Here is a 24,701-nt window from a genome sequence, read left to right as displayed (position 1 = left end):
ATCCCAAAAATATGGAACGCTTCACGAATTTGTGTGTCATCCTTGCGCAGGGGCCATGCTAATCTTCTCTGTATCGTTCCAATTTTAGTATATGTGCTGCCGAAGCAAGCACTCTTTCTATAATTTTAAACATTTTTTTTAGTTACTGCATCTTTTCAGTGCCCCCCTTGTTCGCCGTGGGAAGATTACGCTTTCAAGGTGCCTCAAACTGTGCTGCCTGTGACCCTCATTTTGGGCTCCCATTGGTAAGCAATGCCCGACTATAAATACTCCAAAGTACCAGTCTACTTACTTTGATGTGTAGCATACCCCCCTTTCATTACGTTTGACTGTTTAACTTTAAGATTGTATCTCTTTATAGATGTTTAAGGTCAACTCCTCCTGAAGAGGCAAATAATTTTGCAAAACATGTTGAGGATCACCCTTTAGACCTACATCTTTTGAGGCTCCACTATATTGTGTGGTTCACACTGTTTAGTCTATACTATTCGTTCATAGTATGCAACCACTTTTTTATACATTGCTTGTATTTATGTGTTTTAATTTTTGTTCTTTATAATAAAATAATATTTTTATACTCAATTGTCCATTCCCTGTATACCAAGATAGTCCATAAATAATTTTTAATTGTCGTGGGGCATCATTTGGAGTAGCTCCTAAAATCCCCTATTCCTTCATCACTTTAAGCTCAAGGATGATGTTACCCGCCCCTATTTCTATATACCTTTCAGATTGAGGCATCACGTTACAGTAATTTTTTGTGTCGTGTGAGTACTTTTGCACTTCTGGAGGTTGACAACCCTAGTCAGGGGGTGCATACATATGAACATATCATCTCCTGTGCTTGGGAATAATTGCTAAATTTCCTTCCATATTAAATGAAGCAATGAGCCTTTGACATTTTAAACCTCTGTGTACGTAAATGCTTATTATTGAATTACTGCTAATTATTCATCCTCCAGAAAAGAGGAGAGAGACAACCCTGACTACACAACCGGACTTGGGGCTCACACAAGGCAAGCATCTCTCTATGACTCCAAAAGAAAGTGCCAGATGTCTGAGCAACCAATCACCAAGCACCAGTGTTGTCACATGGGAGGAAGGGGAGTAAACCACATGCCCCCATACCTGGAAGTATAAGGTATTAGTGTTTACTTTCAGTAGTGAAAGGTGGCAATCAAGGAGAATGTGAATATGATCAGGTGGGGAGTTGTAAACCCTTTACAACCACTTTAAACTTCAGGCAAGCCTATAATTAGGCTTACCTGTAGCTGCACTGGATATCTCCTAAACCTGCATGGCTTAGGAGATATACCTGTATTTGCATGTGCCGATGTCATTGGCACATGCGCACTTAAGCCAACTGAAACAATGGCATGTACATGCCGTTGCTTCAGTTGAACTGTGCCGTTCCCAGCGGCTCCCATGCGCATGTGACGTCATTGCGGCTCCAGCCAATCACAGCGCCGGAGCCGCGATACCCGAAAGTAACCTACGGGAGAGATGACGCCGGCCGGAGGGGGAGACGAGGACAGCTGCGGGGGCTTTGTTCTCAGGTAAGTAATTCATGAGCTAGTATGCTATGCATACTAGCTCATTATGCCTTTGTCTTGCAGGGTTTCATTTTTTTATCTTTTGGTTACCCAGGTTTACAACCACTTTAAAGGAAATGTATAATGTTTTATATTGATTTGTTAACTTTATGCTTTTTTTTTTTTAGAACATTTTTCCCCACACTTACAATTCCAGCCATCAGGTGAAGCTCTTGGCTCCTTTTACATTGTTGGTTCGTAAGCTGGCTATACAGAAATAGATTTCTATACGAACATTTGCAGAAAAATTCTTGTTGTTTTAATCTATACTGCCATCAAAAACTTGACAAATGACGCTCAAAAATACTTCAACATTTAATTTGCTTTTAACATTTGCTTATGAAAATGGAAACCACAATCATTATTAGAATTTTATTTGTTTGGAGAAAATATGTCCATCCTTTTCCTTTGATTTTTTTTATTGCTACAGTAAAAAATCTATTTGACTCCATTTACTACTAGAACATTGACTGAACATTCAAAAATCAATTTTTTTATGAAAAGACATTTTGGGTTTAGTATGGGCAAATTTCAGAGGCAGGTTTTGTAAGGAGAGAAGAACTTTGACAGAAGGTTACTGGGGGGTTTGTTCAAAAATCTTAATCTGAATATTGAAGTGCCACACTAAATAGTTTAAGTCCGATATGAGGTTTATTTCAAATATTAAATGGGTAAAATAGCCAACACATTTTAGGAGTCCAACATCAGCCCCTTTACCAAGGCTTAGCAAAAATATACGGTTGACAGTATGGTGACTCAGACATAACTAATGAATTAGGTTGTATTGCAGCGTGAACACACACATATTAATTCATCAGTACCTAATTAACTCTGAAAAAAATGTCATTTTGGACATGCTTGGCTTGCAAAAGCAGCCTAGTTACTAATCAAAGCCCTACAGGGAATACACCAACATAACAATGACATTGATTTGAAAACTATCACCCACTTCCAGCCCCAGGTTTCATCTCCATCTACCTTTAAAAAACAAAAATTGCACGAGATTTACACAACTTTGACCAAGGATTAACAACATTTGAAATTCATTAGACTTGAGTGAAAGCTATTTGAATCTTGTGTGAAAATATTTATAAACAAATTCCTAAGAGTAGTTATTCATGTCTATTTTTTCTATCAAGTAAACATGATTGTGTATTCAATTCAGGTTTAAATAAGATAATGAAACATTTTGGAAAAAATATACAGCTTAGAAGTCCAGCACTTGAGGCCAATATGGCAAATATCTCCACAGCCACCATATATTTCCCTTTAGTGCTCAGATAGGCCGGGATCATGGAAATCCAGACATTGCAGAAAACCAGCATGCTGAAGGTGATGTTTTTGGCCTCATTAAAACTGTCCGGTAATGTCCTCACCATGAACGCCAGAACAAAACTCACAGCTGCCAGAAACCCCATATAACCCAACACAGAGTAGAATCCGATAACAGACCCTTCATTACACTGAATAATGATCTTGTCCTGATAAGAGTGAGTGTCCATTTCCTTAAAAGGGTGAGAAGAGGACAACCAATAAACACATATTAATACTTGAATGGATGAACACACTGATACTATGGAATTGGCCAGTTTGCTTCCAAGCCATTTCCTCATGTAGCTGCCAGGTTTGGTGGCTTTGAAAGCGATATAAACCATGATTGTTTTAGCAAGAAGAGAGGAGACCGCTATGGAGAAGATGACTCCAAATGTCATGACACGCAATATACAGGTTATATCCAGTGGTTGACCAAGGAACAAGAACACACAGAGGAAGCTCAACAAAATGGAGACAAGAAGAACAAAACTCAGATTTCTGTTATTAGCTTTGACAATCGGGGTGTTCAGATAGGAGATAAAAATCCCCTTTATTAAAACAGTCACAATGCAGAGTACAGCAGAAACTGTTAGGAATACTTTAGAAATGCCATCAGTGTAGGAAAGGAATTCAAGGTGTTTTGGAATACATCGATCTTTCTTCTCATTGGGCCATTCTTCCTCTGGACAATTCATACAGTTCTCACTGTCTGCCAAGAGTAATACATATAACACAGATTAATTTTTATTCTAATTAATTAAACAGTCATTTTTGGAAGAGCAATGGGGATGTAATTTCTACATATACAGCACACCCCTGAAGTAGCTACTGAGTGAATAAGCCCCCTGAGACTAATCTGGTATATGGACTATTTATATTATCAATCTAACCACTCTGCTACACTCCTAACGATGAGACACCAACTTGAGTTGTATCTGTAGTTATATTACCACCAACCACTCAGATCAGCTAAACCGCTTGCCGACTGCCTCATGTAGGAGTATGGTGGCACAGTGGCTCTCCTGCACTGGATAACGTTATTAAATACGTAATCCAGCATTTCCGGGTAGGGGCAGTGTGGGCACATGACAGCCATGCCGACTATTCTGTCATTAGTCACAGCACAAGCCGATCAGTGGGTCCTGGCCAATGGATCACTGTTGGCACCTGCTGATCGGTGAAGAAGATGACAGGACAGAGCTCTATGACTGTAAGCAATACAGAGCTCTGTCCTGTCAACGGGGATGTGCCAGTTTTTGTTTCTCTGCAAATCAGGGAATAAAAACAGGCACATCCTTTAGTAAAAGCATCTCATAGTGAATGTACCAAGCTCTGTACACAGGCACACATTTAACCCTATGATCGCCCTATATGTTAATCCCTTCCCAGTTTCAGTACAGTGTCGGTATATATTTATAGCACTGATCACTGTAATAGTGTTACTAGTTCCCACAAAGTGTCAGTTAGTGTCTGACTGACTGCCATACTATCACAGTCCTGCTATAAGTTGCTGATCACCACCATCACTAGTATTACAAGTTTAAAAAAAATTCAGTGTATTTACTATTGTTTTAGACGCTGTAATGTACGCTCAAACCAATCAATATATGCTTATTGGGATTTTTAATCAAATATATGTAGCAGAATACATATTGGTCTAAATTTAAGATTTTTTTTTTCTTTTTTTATTGGATATGTTTTATAGCAGAAAGTTAAAAATTATGTATATGTATATGTGTATACTGTTTAAAGTCAGTAATTGTAGAAGAGGTAACTGGAGGGGTTTAACCTCCCTGGTGGTTTTCCCGAGTGTGGCTCGGGGTTAAATTTCAGTACCATTAGCGTTAACCCAGAGCCACACTCGGAACTGCATTGCAGGATCCTGGTGCAGTATACTTACCTTGTCCCCAGGATCCTGCGATGTCCTCCCCACTGTGTCTGCAGGCTCTGTCCTCCGCCCGATGTCCTGTGCGCCAGGCTCTGTTCCCTGCGAGCGTCGTGACGCACGGGGGCGGAGCCCGGCAGCAAATTCAAAAAAATTTAAATTCATAATACATACAGTACACTGTAATCTTACAGATTACATTACTTATGAAATAATTTCACAACCCTTTTGTCCCTAGTGCTTTGTCCAATTCCCTGCATGCAGTTTTATATTATATATACTGTTCTTTCTGCCTGAAAACTTGAGATTGTCCATAGCTAGGGATGAGCCGAACACCCCCGGTTCGGTTCGCACCAGAACCTGCGAACGGACCGAAAATTCGCACGAACGTTAGAACCCCATTGACGTCTATGGGACTCGAACGCTCGAAATCAAAAGTACTCATTTTAAAGGCTAATTTGCATGGTATTGTCCTAAAAAGGGTTTGGGGACCCGGGTCCTACCCCAGGGGACATGTATCAATGCAAAAAAAACTTTTAAAAACGGCCATTTTTTCGGGAGCAGTGATTTTAATGATGCTTAAAGTAAAAAAAAAAGTGAAATATTCCTTTAAATATCGTACCTGGGGGGTGTCTATAGTATGCCTGTAAAGTGACGCGTGTTTCCCGTGTTTAGAACAGTCCCTGCACTCCATATTTAACTTTACTTAATCTAAAACCGGAATGGTTAACACTCTCTCAATTCAAACTTATGATCCAACTAATAACGGCTGCAAAACAAACAGTGGCCAAGGCATGGAAATCTCCTACATTGGTACTAGCAGAAACCATTCACAGAATGAATAATACAATGTCCCATGCTAAGATGGTAGCCATCGATCAAAATCAAATTCCAAAATTTGAAAAACTTTGGCATCCTTGGATAAAACAACAGAACAACAGTTCCTGTCAAACTTCAATGACTCTGTCCTGTTGCCATGGTAACAGATTAAATGACTTACAGAGACACCCATTCTAAGGCTTCAAAGAGAACTAAAAAGAATAATAAACTGACGAGCGGGACAACCTTGTGGACCATACCTCTACCTTTCAACCCTTTTTCTTCTTTCTCTTTCCTTTTCTCCACCTTACGATTAAAGCTCATTATCAGAATTTATTTGACCTATATACACTCTACTTGTAAACAATATGTATAGTAGGTATAAATCATTTAAATACCTACAAAAGTAACTAAGGAAATGATATATATCTTTAATTTAGGTTTATGTGAACCCAATGTTTAATATTTGAAATTTCATGATATTTACCTATATAAACCCTACTGTAAAACAATAAGCTTACTTTATAGATCCTTGTAAACTTACTTTATGTATCTTTATAACATTGTATACTCAATAAACTTCTTTTGACAAGGAAAAAAAAAAAAAAAAAAAAAAGAACAGTCCCTGCACAAAATGTCATTTTTAAAGGAAAAAATCTCATTTAAAACTGCTTGCGGGTTTAATGTAATGTCGGGTCCTGGCAATATGGATGAAAATCAGTGAGACAAACGGCATGGGTACCCCCCAGTCCATTACCAGGCCCTTTGGGTCTTGTATGGATATTAAGGGGAACCCCGCACCCAAATTAAAATAAGGAAAGGTGTGGGGCCACCAGGCCCTATATACTATACAGCAGTATACAGGCGGTGCAAACAAGACAAGGACTATAGGTTTGTTGTTAAGTAGAATCTGTTTGTAATTTTGAACGGGTACATTTTTAACGTGTTTAGCTCCAGCCAAAAAAACTGTTTTAAGCTTTTTGGAAAACATAGGGAAGGGTTATCACCCCTGTGACATTTGTTTTGCTGTCTGTCCTCCTCTTCAGAAGATTTCACCTCACTTTTTGTTCCAATGACAAATGTTTTTTGAAAATTTGGGTTTTTTTGTGGAACAAGGATTGGAAAGCATCAGTGGAAAGGAGAAATGTTTTTCCCATATTAACTCTTACAGGAGAGAATTTCCCTTCCTAGGGGTAGATTTCATCTCACTTCCTGTTGTCTCCTTCCGTTTGCAAGTAGGAGTCGTTTGTAAGTTAGATGTTTGAAAGTAGGGGCCTGCCCTATAAACTCAGCAGAAATTTGGGCCTTAGGTGTTGTTATGGCCACAACACTGTAAGCCCTCACAGGGCCCTGCTGTGAAATATTAGATCAAGAATTGTAATTACTTGCCCCTGTTGAACAGGGGCAGAAAAATTGGGCCTTTGGTGGTGGTGGTGGTGCTGGTGCCACAACACTATAAGTCCTCACTCGCTCTTGGTGGGTGCAGAAATGGGCCCTGCTGTGAAATATTAGATCAAGAATTGTAATTACATGCCCCTGTTGAACAATGGCAGAAAAATTGGGCCTTTGGTGGTGGTGGTGGTAGTGCTGGTGCCACAACACTGTAAGTCCTCACTCGCTCTTGGTGGGTGCAGAAATGGGCCCTGCTGTGAAATATTGGATCAAGAATTGTAATTACATGCCCCTGTTGAACAAGGGAAGAAAAACTGGGCCTTTGGTGGTGGTGGTGGTGGTGCTGGTGCCACAACACTGTAAGTCCTCACTCGCTCTTGGTGGGTGCAGAAATGTGCCCTGCTGTGAAATATTGGATCAAGAATTGTAATTACATCCCCCTGTTGAACAGGGGCTGAAAAATTGGGCCTTTGGTGGTGGTGGTGGTGCTGGTGCCACAACACTGTAAGTCCTCACTCGCTCTTGGTGGGTGCAGAAATGTGCCCTGCTGTGAAATATTAGATCAAGAATTGTAATTACATGCCCTTGTTGAACAGGGGCTGAAAAATTGGGCCTTTGGTGTTGGTGGTGGTGCTGGTGCCACAACACTGTAAGTCCTCACTCGCTCTTGGTGGGTGCAGAAATGGGCCCTGCTGTGAAATATTAGATCAAGAATGGTAATTACATGCCCCTGTTGAACAAGGGCAGAAAAATTGGGCCTTTAGTGGTGGTGGTGCTGGTGCCACAACACTGTAATTCCTCACTCGCTCTTGGTGGGTGCAGAAATGGGCCCTGCTGTGAAATATTAGATCAAGAATTGTAATTACATGCCCCTGTTAAACAAGGGCATAAAAATTGGGCCTTTGGTGGTGGTGGTGCTGGTGCCACAACACTGTAAGTCCTCACTCGCTCTTGGTGGGTGCAGAAATGGGCCTTGCTGTGAAATATTAGATCAAGAATTGTAATTACATGCCCCTGTTGAACAGGGGCTGAAAAATTAGGCCTTAGGCACTGGTGCTGGTGCCACAACACTGCAACCCCTCACAGACACTCTAGTTGGAACGCAGGAACGAGCCCTGCTGGAAAGTATTGCATTAAAAATTGTAATTACATGCCCCTGTTGAACAGGGGCTGAAAAATTGGGCCTTTGGTGGTGGTGGTGGTGCTGGTGCCACAACACTGTAAGTCCTCACTCGCTCTTGGTGGGTGCAGAAATGTGCCCTGCTGTGAAATATTAGATCAAGAATTGTAATTACATGCCCCTGTTGAACAGGGGCTGAAAAATTGGGACTTTGGTGTTGGTGGTGGTGCTGGTGCCACAACACTGTAAGTCCTCACTCGCTCTTGGTGGGTGCAGAAATGGGCCCTGCTGTGAAATATTAGATCAAGAATTGTAATTACATGCCCCTGTTGAACAGGGGCAGAAAAATTGGGCCTTTGGTGGTGGTGGTGGTGCTGGTGCCACAACACTGTAAGTCCTCACTCGCTCTTGGTGGGTGCAGAAATGGGCCCTGCTGTGAAATATTAGATCAAGAATTGTAATTACATGCCCCTGTTGAACAGGGGCAGAAAAATTGGGCCTTTGGTGGTGGTGGTGGTGCTGGTGCCACAACACTGTAAGTCCTCACTCGCTCTTGGTGGGTGCAGAAATGGGCCCTGCTGTGAAATATTAGATCAAGAATGGTAATTACATGCCCCTGTTGAACAAGGGCAGAAAAATTGGGCCTTTAGTGGTGGTGGTGCTGGTGCCACAACACTGTAATTCCTCACTCGCTCTTGGTGGGTGCAGAAATGGGCCCTGCTGTGAAATATTAGATCAAGAATTGTAATTACATGCCCCTGTTAAACAAGGGCATAAAAATTGGGCCTTTGGTGGTGGTGGTGGTGGTGCTGGTGCCACAACACTGTAAGTCCTCACTCGCTCTTGGTGGGTGCAGAAATGGGCCTTGCTGTGAAATATTAGATCAAGAATTGTAATTACATGCCCCTGTTGAACAGGGGCTGAAAAATTAGGCCTTAGGCACTGGTGCTGGTGCCACAACACTGCAACCCCTCACAGACACTCTAGTTGGAACGCAGGAACGAGCCCTGCTGGAAAGTATTGCATTAAAAATTGTAATTACACGCCCCTGTTAAACAGGGGCAGAAAAATTGGGCCTTAGGCATTGGTGCTGGTGCCACAACACTGCAACCCCTCACAGATACTCTAGTTGGAATGCTGAAATGAGCCCTGCTGCAAAGTATTGCATCAAAAATTGTAATTACACGCCCCTGTTAAACAGGGGCTGAAAAATTGTGCCTTAGGCACTGGTGGTGGCGCCCAGAACCAAAAATGTTCTTACAAGCTATCAGCGTGATGATTGAGGAGGAAGAGGATAATTTCTCAGGGATAGTCACTCAGCATCAGTATAGGCAGTCTTTGAAGGGATCTGGGATTTCAAAAAAAATTATTCGGTTACATCAGCATCAGGTGCTTGGTAGCTGGTGGTGATCCAAGACTGATTCATTTTTATGAAGGTCAGTCGATCGACCGAGTCGGTGGACAGACGCACCCTGTGATCGGTTACAAAGCCTCCAGCAGCAATGAATGTGCGTTCCGAAAGAACGCTGGATGCAGGACAGGCCAGTAGCTCAATTGCATACTGTGCAAGCTCTGGCCAGTGATCCATCCTCAAGACCCAGTAACCCAGAGGATTTTCGGTGGGAAAGGTGTCCAAGTCAGATCTTGCCCCTAGGTATTCCTGCACCATGTAAAACAGACGCTGGCGATGGTTGCTGGAACCGATCATACCCTGGGGCTGCGGACCAAAAAATTGTCTGAACGCATCGGTCAGACGGCCACCTTCTCCACCGCTCCTTCTTTGACTGACCGAAGCCTCAGCAACACGTTGTCCAGAAACAAGAGTTTGTAACCTCCCAGTCTCTGGGAACGCGTTGCACAGACCTTTCTGCAAGGCCTCCCGAAGATGTTTCATCCTCTGCTCCCTCTGCTATGACAAGATAAGGTCCGCAACCTTACCCTTGTAACGTGGGTCAAGGAGGGTTGCCAGCCAGTATTGGTCCTTCTCCTTGATACCACAAATACGAGGATCCTTACGCAGGCTTTGCAGGATCAGGGAGGCCATGCAGCGTAGGTTTGCTGAGGCATTCGGTGCGGAGTCCTCTGGGTCACTAAGGACGCCATGGTCTGCAGCCACCTCCTCCCAGCCACGTACAAGTCCATGTGTTTCTTGGGACTGAGCCCTTAAAGACTGCTGATGATGCTGAGTGCCAGGCTCCACCTCCATACTGACACAATCTTCCTCCTCCTCCTCTTCCTGTGTGATCGGCGGGCACGCAGGAACACTGTCTGGATAAAGGATGCCTTGAGAGCTAAGGAAGTCTCCTCTTCCTGCCTCTGTTCTGCCTCAAGTGCCCTGTCCATTATTCCACGCAGTGTGTGCTCCAACAGGTGGACAAGGGGGACAGTGTCACTGATGCATGCACTGTCACTGCTCACCATCCTTGTGGCCTCCTCAAATGGTGACAGAACAGTGTATGCACCCCTGATGATGGCCCACTGGCCCTGACCCTGTCCTGGTGCCATAGTCGCACAGGTACTCATTGATGGCCTTCTGCTGCATGTGCAGCCGCTGCAGCATGGCCATTGTTGAGTTTCACCTGGTGGGCATGTCACAGATTAGGCGGTTCTTGGGCAGGTTAAACTCCTTTTGGAGGTCAGTCAGCCGAGCACTGGCATTATATGACCGGCGGAAATGCACACAGACTTTCCTGGCCTGCCTCAGGACATCTTGTAAGCCGGGGTACCTGCCCAAGAACCGCTGCACCACCAAGTTAAGGACGTGAGCCAAACAGGGCACATGGGTCATTTGTCCCTGTCGGAGGGCAGAGAGGAGGTTGGTGCCATTGTCGCAAACCACCATTCCTGCCTTAAGTTGGCGTGGCGTCAACCACCTCTGAACCTGCCCCTGCAGATCTGACAGAACCTCTGCCCCAGTGTGACTCCTGTCCCCCAAGCACAACAGCTCAAGCACCGCATGGCATCTTTTGGCCTGCGTACTTGCGTAGCCCCTTGAACAGCTACGGAGCACCGCTGGTTCCGAGGACAAAGCACAGGAAGAGGTCATGGAGGAAGTAGAAGAGGAGGGGGTGGAGGAAAGAGGTGTGTCACAATCATTAGCATTTTGGAGGCGTGGTGGCGGAACAACCTCCAACACTACTGCAACTTGTCCTGCATCCTTCCCAGCTGCCAGCAGAGTCACCCAATGCGCCGTGAAACTTAGGTAACGTCCCTGTCCATGCCTGCTGGACCATGAGTCAGCGGTAATATGCACCTTACCGCTGACCGCCCTGTCCAGCGAGGCATGGACATTGCCTTCCACATGCCGGTAGAGAGCCGGAATCGCCTTCCGTGAGAAAAAGTAGCGTTTGGGTACCTGCCACTGAGGAACCGCACATTCCACAAACTCACGGAAGGGGGCAGAGTCTACCAACTGAAAAGGCAGCAGTTGAAGTGCTAGCAATTTTGCCAAGCTAGCATTCAACCGCTGCGCATATGGATGGCTGGGAGCAAACTTCTTTCGGCGGTGCAGCAGCTGGGGCAGGGAAATTTGCCTGGTACAATCTGACGTCGGTGTACCAAAAGCAGATTGCCCACAAGTACTTAGCTGTGACACACCTAATTCTACACCTTCATTCCTCTCAGTGCAGGTCTCAGAGAGGACTGAAGGTATAGTGGGGTTGGAGATCTCAGCTGATGAGGAGCAAGGAGAGGTCCTCTTTGTTCTTTGGTGTGGGTCTTTTAGATACGCTTGCCAACGAACTGCATGGCAGGTCAGCATATGTCTGGTCAAGCATGTGGTACCCAAGCGGGAGATGTTTTGGCCATGCGAGATACGCTTGAGACATATGTTGCAAATAGCAGTGTTGAATTATAGTTAAAAAGAAGTTTATTGATACAAAAACGAATAGGATATACATGAACATACACATTGATCTAGTTAAGAATAATTATAAAAACATCAGATATATGGAAACATATGATGCATCCTACTGCTAGTTACAAGTACCACCCCCCGATAGGTGTGATGGCGTCCTGATAGCAGATTTCCAACGCGTTTCAACTTATTGTAAGGATAAAGTCTTCCTCAGGGAGGGACTGCATCACATTATTTGCATTTAACTGTGAAAAATCGCTTTCCCAGTGCTGGCAGGGGTCCTAACACGTGATTGTCAATGCTGCTCAAATATCCTATACGGGATGGCCTGGTATATTGTGAAGAAACCAGTATTTGGCAGTCGTGATAATTAAACAACTTAAATTGATTGTGTCAGGTGTATTGTTCCAAGTGGCAGGGAGCTCCGGTCCTGGAGTACCTCTCTGTAACAAAGCCAGTTGCATTCCACAACTGGCTTTGTTACAGAGAGGTACTGCAGGACCGGAGCTCCCTGCCACTTGGAACAATACACCTGACACAATCAATTTAAGTTGTTTAATTATCACGACTGCCAAATACTGGTTTCTTCACAATATACCAGGCCATCCCGTAGAGGATATTTGAGCAGCATTGACAATCACGTGTTAGGACCCCTGCCAGCACTGGGAAAGCGATTTTTCACAGTTAAATGCAAATAATGTGATGCAGTCCCTCCCTGAGGAAGACTTTATCCTTACAATAAGTTGAAACGCGTTGGAAATCTGCTATCAGGACGCCATCACACCTATCGGGGGTGGTACTTGTAACTAGCAGTAGGATGCATCATATGTTTCCATATATCTGATGTTTTTATAATTATTCTTAACTAGATCAATGTGTACGTTCATGTATATCCTATTCGTTTTTGTATCAATAAACTTCTTTTTAACTATAATTCAACACTGCCAATTTCTGCATTGCCCTTAAAATCCCATTTTGAGGTACACATCTAGTTCTAAAAATTACAAGGGATGTTGGCAATGACACGGCCAACCCTCTGAGTCATACATTTATGTAAACATATGTTGCAAATAGCAGTGGTGCGATCTGATGCACTCGTCTCAAAAAAGGCCCACACCAAAGAACTTTTTGAATAACGCGCAGAGACTGCAGCGCCCTGCACATGTGGAGCTTTGGGGTGTGATGCAGTCAATGTGCTGCCCTTAGGCTGGCCCCTGGAGGGCATCCTGCCTTGTTGGTGATGTGCTGCCTCCTCCTCCTCCTCCTCTTCCTCTCTCCTATCAGGCACACACGTTGAGTCAGTGACCTCATCATCCCCTCCCTCCTCATCACTGGAGCAAACCTGGCAGTATGCTGCAGCAGGGGGAGCATGACTGCCAGATTGCTGTCCTTCTTGGGCACCCCCCTCTGTCCGTGCTCATGTTACTGCCTTTATCGAGCTCAGTATCATCATCAGAGCCTTCCAAACGCTGGGCATCTTCCTGGAGCATGTACCCAACACTCTGGTCAAACAGTTCGAGGGACTCCTCAGGAGGACATGGTGGGGCTAGGGAAGGAGTCACTCATGACATTGAGCCGAGGGAAGAGGCCGCTGCTTTGCCAGACAAAGTACCCTGGCAATAGTGAAAGAGGATGAGGAGGATGAGGACAGCTTGGTCATCCACTCGACCAAGTCTTCCGCATGTTGCGGCTCAACACGGCCAGCTGCCGGAAAAAAGGCCAAGCGTGTCTTATGGCCACGTGCTGATGAGGATGCACCGTCTCCACGACCAGCACTAGACACAGAGCCTGCTTGCCCTCTCCTATTGGCTTCTGACTGTCTGCCTCTCCTTCTTGGCCTTCCAGACATACTAATGGCCTGTAGCTGCACTAAGCTGGGATATATATATATATATATATATATATATATATATATATTTATATATATATATATACTGATACTGCAGCTAGCAAAATCAACTGTCTGCCTGTAGTATGAGAACACCACCAACCTTCTACAGGTAGCTTTAGCTGAACACTGTGCAGAGCTCACAAAAAACTAACTTGTAGCTTTTTTAGCTGCCTGCGGTAGTGATAGGATCAGGAAAACACCACCAACCTTCTACAGGTAGCTTTAGGTGAACACTGTGCAGAGCTCGCAAAAAAATAACTTGTAGGTTTAGCTGAACACTGTGAGGTGGATGCACCACACTAACTTGTAGTTTTAGCTGAACACTGTGAGCAGGACGCACAGCAAATAACTTGTAGTTTTAGCTGAACACTGAGCAGGACGCACTTCACTAACTTGTAGCTTTAGATGAACACTGTGCAGAGGTCTCACTACACTAACTTGTAGGTTTAGCTGAACACTGTGAGCAGGACGCACAGCACTAACTTGTAGTTTTAGCTGAACACTGTGAGCAGGACGCACCGCACTAACTTGTAGGTTTATCTGAACACTGTGAGGTGGACGCACCACACTAACTTGTAGTTTTAACTGAACACTGTGAGCAGGACGCACCCCACTAACTTGTAGGTTTAGCTGAACACTGTGAGCAGGACGCACCCCACTAACTTGTAGGTTTAGCTGAACACTGTGAGCAGAACGCACTGCACTAACTGTAAATAGTCTAGCTGCCTGACTGTGGTACTAATAGGATCAAAAGAACACCAGCAATTTTCTTCAGGTAGCTGTAAATACTGTAACAAGACAAGCCTGCCTGTCAGTAAGAAGATAACAGGAACGGATATAGCTGAACACTGTGAGCAGGGCGCACCCCACTAACTTGTAGGTTTAGCTGAACACTGTGAGCAGGACGCACTGCACTAACTGTAAATAGTCTAGCTGCCTGACTGTGGTACTAATAGGATCAAAAGAACACCAGCAATTTTTTTCAGGTAGCTGTAAATACTGTAACAAGACAAGCCTGCCTGTCAGTAAGAAGATAACAGGAACGGATCTAGCTGAACACTGTGAGCAGGACGCACTGCACTAACTTGTAGCTTTAGATGAACACTGTGCAGAGGTCTCACTACACTAACTTGTAGGTTTAGCTGAACACTGTGAGCAGGACGCACAGCACTAACTTGTAGTTTTAGCTGAACACTGTGAGCAGGATGCACCGCACTAACTTGTAGGTTTAGCTGAACACTGTGAGGTGGACGCACCTCACTAACTTGTAGGTTTAGCTGAACACTGTGAGCAGGACGCACCCCACTAACTTGTAGTTTTAGCTGAACACTGTGAGCAGGACGCACCGCACTGACTTGTAGGTTTAGCTGAACACTGTGAGCAGGATGCACCCCACTAACTTATAGGTTTAGCTGAACACTGTGAGCAGGACGCACCCCACTAACTTGTAGTTTTAGCTGAACACTGTGAGCAGGATGCACTGCACTAACTGTAAATAGTCTAGCTGCCTGACTGTGGTACTAATAGGATCAAAAGAACACCAGTAATTTTCTTCAGGTAGCTGTATGTACTGTAACAAGACAAGCCTGCCTGTCAGTAAGAAGATAACAGGAACGGATCTAGCTGAACACTGTGAGCAGGACACACTGCACTAACTGTAAATAGTCTAGCTGCCTGACTGTGGTACTAATAGGATCAAGAGAACACCAGCAATTTTCTTCAGGTAGCTGTAAATACTGTAACAAGACAAGCCTGCCTGTCAGTAGGAAGATAACAGGAACGGATCTAGCTAAACGGAATACAGTATATATATATATATATATATATATATATATATATATATATATATATATATATGCAACACCTGGGATGCATACATATACACAATACACTGTAAGTGCAGCTATACACTGTAAGTGCAGCTACCTGACTGACTGTTCTGCCTAATCTATCTAACTCAAATCAAATGACACTGTCTCTCTGTCTATCTCTTTCAACGCCGGAACACACACTACACAGGGCCGCCGTGCAGGCGGCCTTATATAGTGTGGGGCATGTACTAAATCCCCTGAGCCATAATTGGCCAAAGCCTCCTTGGCTTTGGCCAATTACGGCTCTCTGCTCAGACGGCGCTGTGATTGGCCAAGCATGCGGGTCATAGTGCATGCTTGGCCAATCATCAGCCAGAAATGCACTGAATTATGGGCCATGACGCGCCACACGAATTTGGCGCGAACGGCCCATATCGTTTGCAATTCGGCGAACGGGCGAACAGACGATGTTCGAGTTGAACATGGGTTCGACTCGAACACGAAGCTCATCCCTATCCATAGCAACCAAAAAGTGTCCCTTTACGTCAAAAGTGGTTTTAGACCAGCTAGAAAACAGCGAGAGTAAATTAGAACACTTGCAGAATTGAGCGATAGTGAATCGTGGGGAAATTAATTTTATTATTATTATATTATTATTTTTTTATAATCACAGATCTACAATATATTTGGGGCGGGAGGGGAAATTAACAAAGAAGTAGTATTGTAGGAAGAAGTGCAGCCTTGGGTTGTTAGGACAATAGCTTTGAGAATGGTTTGGATAGGATGGATGACACCCAAAGGGTGGTAGGTAAGGCAATAATGAACTGGAGTATCAGTGTCTGCTATACAGTACAAGGATGGGGGTAAACAACCCTCTTACTAAACTCATTTGTTGGTACAGACAGTGGAGGGGCCCCTCATACACTAATGTGATGACTCCGGAGAAACCAATTGGCCCTGAACAGATGGGGCAGACAGATGGAACAGAAGGGGCAGACTGGCGATCTAGTTCTGTGTCTATGGAAAACCAAGGATGGGCTGGCGATTCTGCTGGGTGTTTCTTGAATGCTGGGGATAGACTGGTGATTCTTGTCTCTCTGGTACAGCTGAGATTGGACTGGCAACTCTGCTCTGTGTTTCTGGAACAGCTGAGGATAGATTAGCGATTCCACTCTGTGTCTATGGAATAGGCTGGCAGACAGCTGTTAAAAGACTCAGCACTCTGTCCCAACATTACTTCCCTGGTCTGGTGCCAAGTGCTCTGGATCTTCCCAGGCCGTTTTTTAAAAGTTTTCTCTTCCACCTCTCCACAGTTGTGGGGAGCTGTCATTTTTTTCCTCAACAGAGCGCAGTTCCACCTAACGGTGATGGAACTACACATCCCATAATCCACCTGTTCAGACTTTCTGTCCCATAACAGTTTTGTGTAGGTTAGTTAGTTTTTACTTGCAGAGTCTTATATTAACATTTACCGGTCTTTTTCAGTACTGAGTTTGGTTCTCCTTGTTGATTATATAGGGTTAAACAGGTATTTTCATTGCACCATAACAACCAATAATGCTCTAGGGCAGTAGGTATGGTGTTGTTATTTGCTATGATGTTGGCAGGGGTGCCTCTGACATGATGGGGGAGATCTAATGTGAAGAGGGGCTTTTGATGTGAAATTAATTAATCAAGGTAAGTGACTACAACATCACAGGCTCAGGTTCCCCACTGATAAACAACATATGCATATTTTACATAATAGATTGGGTTGCCTTGGGATTTTACTTTTAAACAAGGGTGCCGTGTCTGCAAAATGTTGAGAAACACTGGGCCAAATGTATTCTCCTGAAGCTGCCCAGTTGTCCACCAACAAGAGGAGAGTCTGCATAGGAAGCATAAAGGTTAACTGCATATACCTTCCGTTTCTTTCATTTAAAATTTTTTTTAAAGATATTTTTATTGATTTTAAAGACAAACTTACATACAGACATAAAGAAAACTAAATAAGGTGGTTATTACAACCAAAGAGTAATGAAGCTAACAGGATGACCCTTGAGCAATGCCGTGTACACACTATCGGACATCCTGACAACAAAATCCTGGATTTATTTCTGACAGATGTTGGCTCAAACTTGTCTTGCATACACACGGTCGCACAAATGTTGACGGAAATTCCGAATGTCAAGAATGCGGTGACGTAGAGGACGTACGGCGAGCCGAGAAAAATCAGTGCGGCTCTTCTACTTGATTCCGAGCACGCGTGGAATTTTGTACGTTGGAATTGTGTACACAAAATCGGAATTTCCGACAACGGATTTTGTTGTCAGAAAATTTGAGAACCAGTTCTCAAATTTTTGTTGTCGGAAATTCCGACAACAAATGTCCGATGGAGCCTACACACGGTCGGAATTTCTGACAACAAGCTCACCTCGAACATTTGTTGTCAAAAATTCCGACCTTGTGTACGTGGCATTAGAGTCAGAGGGCTGGCTATCCATCTGCCCCAAATTGTTTGGATTGTTTTAGCTCTCTTGCGGGTCTCAAATGTAAGTTTATATAGTGGTAGAGAGTCGTTAATTTGTTTCAACTATGTGGATCTTGTTGGGGATTGGGATCCCTTCCATGATAATAATATGAACTTCTTTGCATAAAAGTATAAGATGCAGAGTAGTTTCTTAGCATGTGTGGGAATAGACAGGTCACCAAAAATGCCTAGAAGGCCGTTCTTGGGATTCAGGATATAGGGAAGGCCCAGTGTGGAGGAAATAAAGGAACCAATATATGTCCAAAAATGGAGCAGGTCTAGAAGCAGCGTATGAAGTCATCAGTTTGGCCACATCCTCTAAAACATTCTGCGGAGGGGGAAAACCGTGGGTCGGGCGGACTCAAACTCAGCCGGCGACCCGCGATTGTCTAGTACAGAGGCAGAATGGGGATCTGCCTTTGTAAACAAGGTGGATCCCCATTCTGACAGGGGACATGTCAGAGATCTTCTGTTCCCAGTGATCGTGGAAAGGGATCTTTTTTATGTCCCAATGAGCCCATCCCCCCTACACTTAGAACACGCTGAGGGGACACAGTTAAACGGTTAAAACCTTGATCACCCCCTAGTGTTAACCCCTTCCCTGCCAGTGTCATTTATACATTGATCAGTGCACTGATCAATGTAACAATGTCACTGGTCCCCAAAAAAGTGTCATTTGGGGTCAGATTTGTCCACCGAAATTTCGCAATCCCACTAAAAATCGCAGTTTGCCGCCATTACTAGTAAAAACAATAAAATAAAAAAAGTCCCTAAATCTATCCCATAGTTTGTAGATGCAATAACTTTTGCGCAAACCAATCAATATACGCCTATTGCAATTTTTTTTACCAAAAAATATGTAGAAGAAGAATATATATCAGGATAAGCTTATGAATACATTTTTTTATTTTTATTTTTTTGGATATGTATTATAGCAAAAAAGGAAAAAAAGTTTTGTTTTTTTTTAAATTGTCGCTCTTTGTTTTTTATAGGGCAAACAATAAAAACAGCAGAGGTGATCAAATACCACCATAAGAAAGCTCTATTTGTGTGAAAAAAAGGACATAAAGGACATAAATTTTGTTTGGGTACAGCGTCACATGACCACGCAATTATCAGTTAAAGCGATGCAGTGTCGTATTGCAAAAAAAATGGCCTGGTCAATAAGGGGGCAATTTCTTCCGGTCCTTAAGTAGTTAAGCTTAATTGAACAAGCTAAGGTTACAATCTAATCTAGTTTCTATGCACAGCTGCACCAGATATTTCCAGCTAGTGTCCCTCAAATAGTATGCTCTATTTTTTTTTCATGATAAAACCTGTCATGTCTCTCCCTTTTACACTGCAGCCTAACCAAGCTATTTACATATTGTCCAGTAACTGTACAAAATTTGTGGTTGTTGTATTACTAAGATTACTCTCTAATGTTTATTTCAAGGTAATAAAACACTTCATCTGAAGCAGGAAGTAGGAATTTGGAGGCTTGGGAAGGATGGAAAAAATTAAAAAAAAACTGGTGAGACATGTTAAAGAATTGAATGCCTTAGATTAGAAACGGAGAGTTGAAGAGGAATTGACCTTGGAGAGAGGGGAAATGGGAGGGGACGGGTGGATGGGGACGGGTGGATGGGGGTGGGTGGGTTGGGAAAATAACGGAGAGAGGGCTATCGTTTCCTGGGAGATGCAATGATTTGTATATCAGAGTTATTAGTTTTTGTTATGGCAAAAGGCTACGATGATGAGACACTGAGAGGGTAATTGTATAATATGATCTACAAAGTTGATTAAACCCCCTCGAAAAAGTCGACTGAAGTGGCAAAAAAAGAAAAAAAAAAAAAAACACTTCATCTCTCCCTTTTACATTGCGACCTTAGATGCGGCTTGATACTGTCCAACTACTGAACAATATTTGTGGCTATTGTCTCTCAAAGAATATATTACAATGTTTCTTTCAAGATAAAACCTGCCTCATCTCTCCCTTTTACGTTGCAGCCTTACCAAGCTGTTGAGCCACTGTACAATATTTGTGGCTATCAGCTATCAGAGAATAAACTCTAATGTTTATTTCAAGATGCAGTATAGCTTGCTTCTCCCACTTACATTTCAACTTTGCCAAACTTTTTACAAACTGACCAGCCACTGAACAATACATTTGGAAATTATCTCTCAAATAATGCATTGTAATGTTTATTTCAAGATAAAACTCTGTTTTAATTTGCTACTTTGCTAACTCTCTAACTCTACTCTGCTAACATACTGTCAAGCCACTGAACAATATTTGTGGCGTTTGCCTTTCAAATATTGAACCCGCATTTATTTTTCAAGCTAAACCTACTGCATCTCTTCCTTTTAAAGCGGAGTTCCACACAAAAATGGAACTTCCGCTTTTCGGAACCCTCCCCCCCTCCGGTGTCACATTTGGCACCTTTCAGGGGGGAGGGGGGTGCAGATACCTGTCTAAGACAGGTATTTGCACCCACTTCCGGCATAGACTCCCATGGGAGTCTACGCCTCTTCCCGTCCCCACCGCGCTGTCTCCTGGGAACACACAGCTCCCAGGAGAGAGCAGGGACCACTTGGGACGCGCAGCGTGACTCGCACATGCGCAGTAGGGAACCGGGAAGTGAAGCCACAACGCTTCACTTCCTGATTCCCTCACCTAGGATGGCGGCGGTAGCTGCCGAGAACTGAGCGGGTTCTCGGCGTCGCCTGCCAACATCGCTGGACCCTTTAACAGGTATGTGGCCATGTATTAAAAGTCAGCAGCTGCAGTATTTGTAGCTGCTGGCTTTTAATATTTTTTTTTTTTTGGCGGTGTGGGTGGACCCCCGCTTTAAGTGTGAGCCTTTCCAAGCTGTTTACATACTGTCTAGCCACTGTACAACACTTGAGCAGTGGAAGTGGATGCACATGCAGTTGAAGTGGATGCACATGCATCTGCCAATGGCTCTGCATGGGGATGGCATTAATAGGCCCTCTGAATGAGCTCCAATGCAGAATACAGTGTTGCCGGTCATACCCAAGAAAGCTGTAGTGTTTCACAACATCACATACAGCTTAAATGCATCTTTCAAGCATTTAGTCCCCATGTCCCCAGTTACAGTGCCCAGTCACCCATGCCCTTTTTTGACAACATATTAGCCTATTAACCTACAAAATAGGCAGAGTGTAGTATTAAGAATGACCCCCCTAGACTTCAGTGAGATCAAATACTAAGTTCAAGTGTATGGAATTCACAGATTCACCCCTGTAAATCAAATGCCACACAGTGCATTGAAAGCCCTGATTGGCTGAAGCATTGAAGGCTTTGCCTAATCAGGGCTCATAGCTCTGTTATAGCCATGATTGGGCACAGTCATGATGACTCTCTCCAATCATGGCTCATTACTCATAGACCCACCCCACACTATAAAAGGTTCCTTCCCAGAGCAGCCATTTGCAGTGTGATATTGAAGTGGAGAGAGATAGAACAGGGCTCTGTTCATTGCTACTAGTGCTTTAGTGTGCTATAGTGTGCTATTGTGATTATATTATGAGTGTAAAGTATCAGTGTGGTATGAATATAGTGATAGTGTAGTGTGACCATTCATTTTTACTGTAGTGTCAGTTTAGTGAGGCCCGGAATAATGGAAAGAAGTGGAATAGTGCAGGGCCGGGCATGACAGTGTGTCTAGTGACACACATAGGGTTAAAGTTTCATGGAGAGATGGGGAGGAGTAACAGGAAAGTAAGGGAGGAGTGGCCATATAAAAGAGGGGCGGAGCAAAAGCGGAGCAGTGTGCTTGGATGGAGACACGAGGAGGCAGAATTTTCTCTGCTCCTCAGCAACGATGTCTGAAGTGGAGTCAATCCTGGCGCGCTTAAGGCAGGCTGCGGCGGTGAGAGGATCCGACTGGCTCCACAGCCATGTCACTGAGCTGCTCGGTGGGGAGACAAGCGCGTCTGTAAGGGAAGATGGGCCATCGGCGCGTGCGTGGAGATCGCGGCCTCCGGCGCGTTACTCACTGGGACCAGAAGAAAGGCAAGGCCGCAGGGAGAGGAGTCCTGGGGGGAGCGCTCGGTTCCAAGGCAAAGAAGAGTCACAAGGCGTCAGTAGCGAGGCCCGGGCGGGTTACACGCCGCGGTCAGGGCTCAGTGGGCGGGGCCACGGGCCAAGATGGCACCGCTTCCCGGAACGCTGGGCCAGGCTATGGAGACAAAACTTGCCCTCCAGCTGCTCTCCACGAGTGCGGGGGGGTGGACAAAAGGGGGAGACCTGAGGCTGGAGCCATAGAGGCTGGGAGACGTGGATTGGATGGCGCTGTGGGTGGGCGGAGCTCACTCGGTGGGAGGGAGGATGCACAAGATGGCGGACGGAGCAGGACACAGACTGGCCCGGTTGTAGGGACGTCAGGGCAGCGGGGATCGTCATCAGCGCACAATGTACAGGCTCCACAGCAGAGAGTTGTTACGGCCTCCAGGAGGGATTCACCTGGGGGGCTGCCTGTGTCATCAGTCCCAGAGCACGGGGACCAGTCGGAGGATGGAGTGTCGGAAGAAGAGGAGGAGCCAAGGGAGGAAGCACCTGCGAGGGAGAGCGGCGCGGCGGCTGTTGGGAAGACTCCTGGTCAGCCCGGTAAGTCCAGTGACAATTTATCATTTACTAATGCTTTACAGGGTTTGTTGGGGGCGGTGGCAATGAGTGCAGGAGGGGTGGGGTCAGCTTTGCCGCAGTCGGTAGGACAGGCTCCGGACCAACAACTGGCGGGTACCGCATCCGCCAGTTCGGGGTCCGGGGGACAGCTACAGGAGCTATTGGAAGGGCTGCGGGTGCTGGTAGGTCGTTTTGGCAATGCACAAGGGCAGGTTTCGAGGAGGGATACGCAGGGGGACGCCCAGGGTGTGGGAAGAACTTGCGGGGGTGTAAACTCAGGTGGGGGCCTGAGGTACCTCTGGCTACCGTGCTGCCGGCGGACAAGACGATGGAGACGGTGTCGGGAAAGGAGACGTCAGGTGAGAACGGGGCCGCAGAAGCGTCGGGTAGGTCAGATGTGGTTAGGCTGGCTGATGCGGCAAAATGCGAGATATATGTCTGTTTCGAAGGCCCGCTGGGAGCCCATTTAAAACAGGAGGTTCGAGAGAAAATTTACAAAGGGGAATATTCAGAAATCTTCTCCTTGTTGCCATTGGAAAAGTTTAACCTGGATAGGGTTAAACCCAATGATTCCAAGAAGGAGGTTGAGGAGAAGAGGAGATATAGATTGATACCGCGGACGTTTGTAAATTGGTTACAGGCGTTCGCTATCATGGCCAGCGTCATTGGCGAAAAGAATTTCGAACATTGTTCGGGGTTGTTTTGTTATATGGATGCTATAGGAGAGGCACACAGGGTTTATAGGGGAACTGCTTGGCTACGGTATGACGAGCAGTTTCGTCAACGCAGAGCGGTTCGTCCGGATCTGCGTTGGGACCATAAGGATATTAGCCTATGGATGAGACTGATGTCGTCAACTAGGGCCCCGCCTCAGTTATTTCAGGGGGGGCCGGGGGTACTCACTCCTCAGGACTACCGGCCGGCAGAAAATGGGGGGTGTGCTGGCAGTTTAATGAGGGATCCTGTAAGTTTGGAGGATCGTGCAAATTCAAGCACGAATGTTCAGGGTGTGGGGGAGCCCACACCCTGGCTCGGTGTTTCAAAAAAGGTAAGCGTGGAGGGGAGTCTGCTAACAAGAGGGAGGACGCCGGTGAAGGTGGAAAGGATGCAGCCTTTCCTAAGTAAGTATCTGGATAGGAAAGTGGGGTTACTGATCACTGAGGGGTTTAGGGAAGGGTTCAAAATTCCATGTTCATTAGAGGTAGTTCCTGCAGTAGTACGGAATTTAAAACACCCGGGGGTGGTGGGGGGAAAATTGGCAAAGGAAGTGGCTTTAGGACGGATGGGCGGGCCGTTTGTTGCAAAACCATTAAAAGACTTGGTGGTGTCTCCACTGGGTGTGGTGCCAAAGAAAGAGCCAAATAAGTTTTGGCTAATTCACCACTTATCATTTCCAAAAGGGGGCTCGGTTAATGATTTCATTGACCCGGACGTATGCACCATGTCATACACTTCATTTGATGCGGTAGTTCGATGGGTCAGGCAATATGGAAAAGGGGCACTGATGGCAAAAGCTGATATTAAGGCGGCGTTTAGGCTGCTTCCAGTATACTCGGACAGCTTTTGGCTGTTGGGTTGCCACTGGCAGGAACAATTTTATGTGGATAAATGCTTGCCTATGGGTTGCTCCATTTCCTGCGCCATGTTTGAAGTTTTCAGTTCCTTTTTGGAGTGGGTGGTAAGGGAGGTGTCCAGGCTTGAATCTATGATACACTATTTACATGACTTCCTATGCATAGGCCCCCCTTCTTCCAGTGTGTGTGCGATTTTATTGTCAACGTTGCAGCACATTGCAGAACGGTTTGGAGTTCCCCTGGCTGCTGAAAAAACTGAGGGCCCCACCACAGAAATTTGTTTCTTGGGCAATGTTATTGATTCAATG

General features: G+C 44.9%; 1 protein-coding gene and 1 non-coding gene across 2 annotated transcripts in view; both read right to left on the bottom strand.

Moving 5' to 3' along the window:
* Nucleotides 1-5: 5 nt before the first annotated feature.
* On the bottom strand, nt 6-112 carry LOC141124990 (U6 spliceosomal RNA). Its single transcript, XR_012241302.1, has one exon. It is a non-coding gene; the product is annotated as a U6 spliceosomal RNA (small nuclear RNA).
* Nucleotides 113-2,704: 2,592 nt separating this feature from the next.
* LOC141142588 (vomeronasal type-2 receptor 26-like) overlaps nt 2,705-24,701 on the bottom strand; it is a 171,695-nt gene continuing 149,698 nt past the window's right edge. Inside the window, exon 6 of the mRNA XM_073629266.1 lies at nt 2,705-3,615. Within this exon, the coding sequence (XP_073485367.1) occupies nt 2,705-3,615 (911 nt within the window). The remainder of the gene's footprint in view (nt 3,616-24,701) is intronic.

The sequence above is a fragment of the Aquarana catesbeiana genome, linkage group LG01 (genome assembly GCF_042186555.1).
Source record: "Aquarana catesbeiana isolate 2022-GZ linkage group LG01, ASM4218655v1, whole genome shotgun sequence".
NCBI classification, from domain to species: domain Eukaryota; kingdom Metazoa; phylum Chordata; class Amphibia; order Anura; family Ranidae; genus Aquarana; species Aquarana catesbeiana.
Note: the sequence above shows the minus strand (reverse complement) of the source record. Positions and strands in the feature narration are given on the sequence as shown.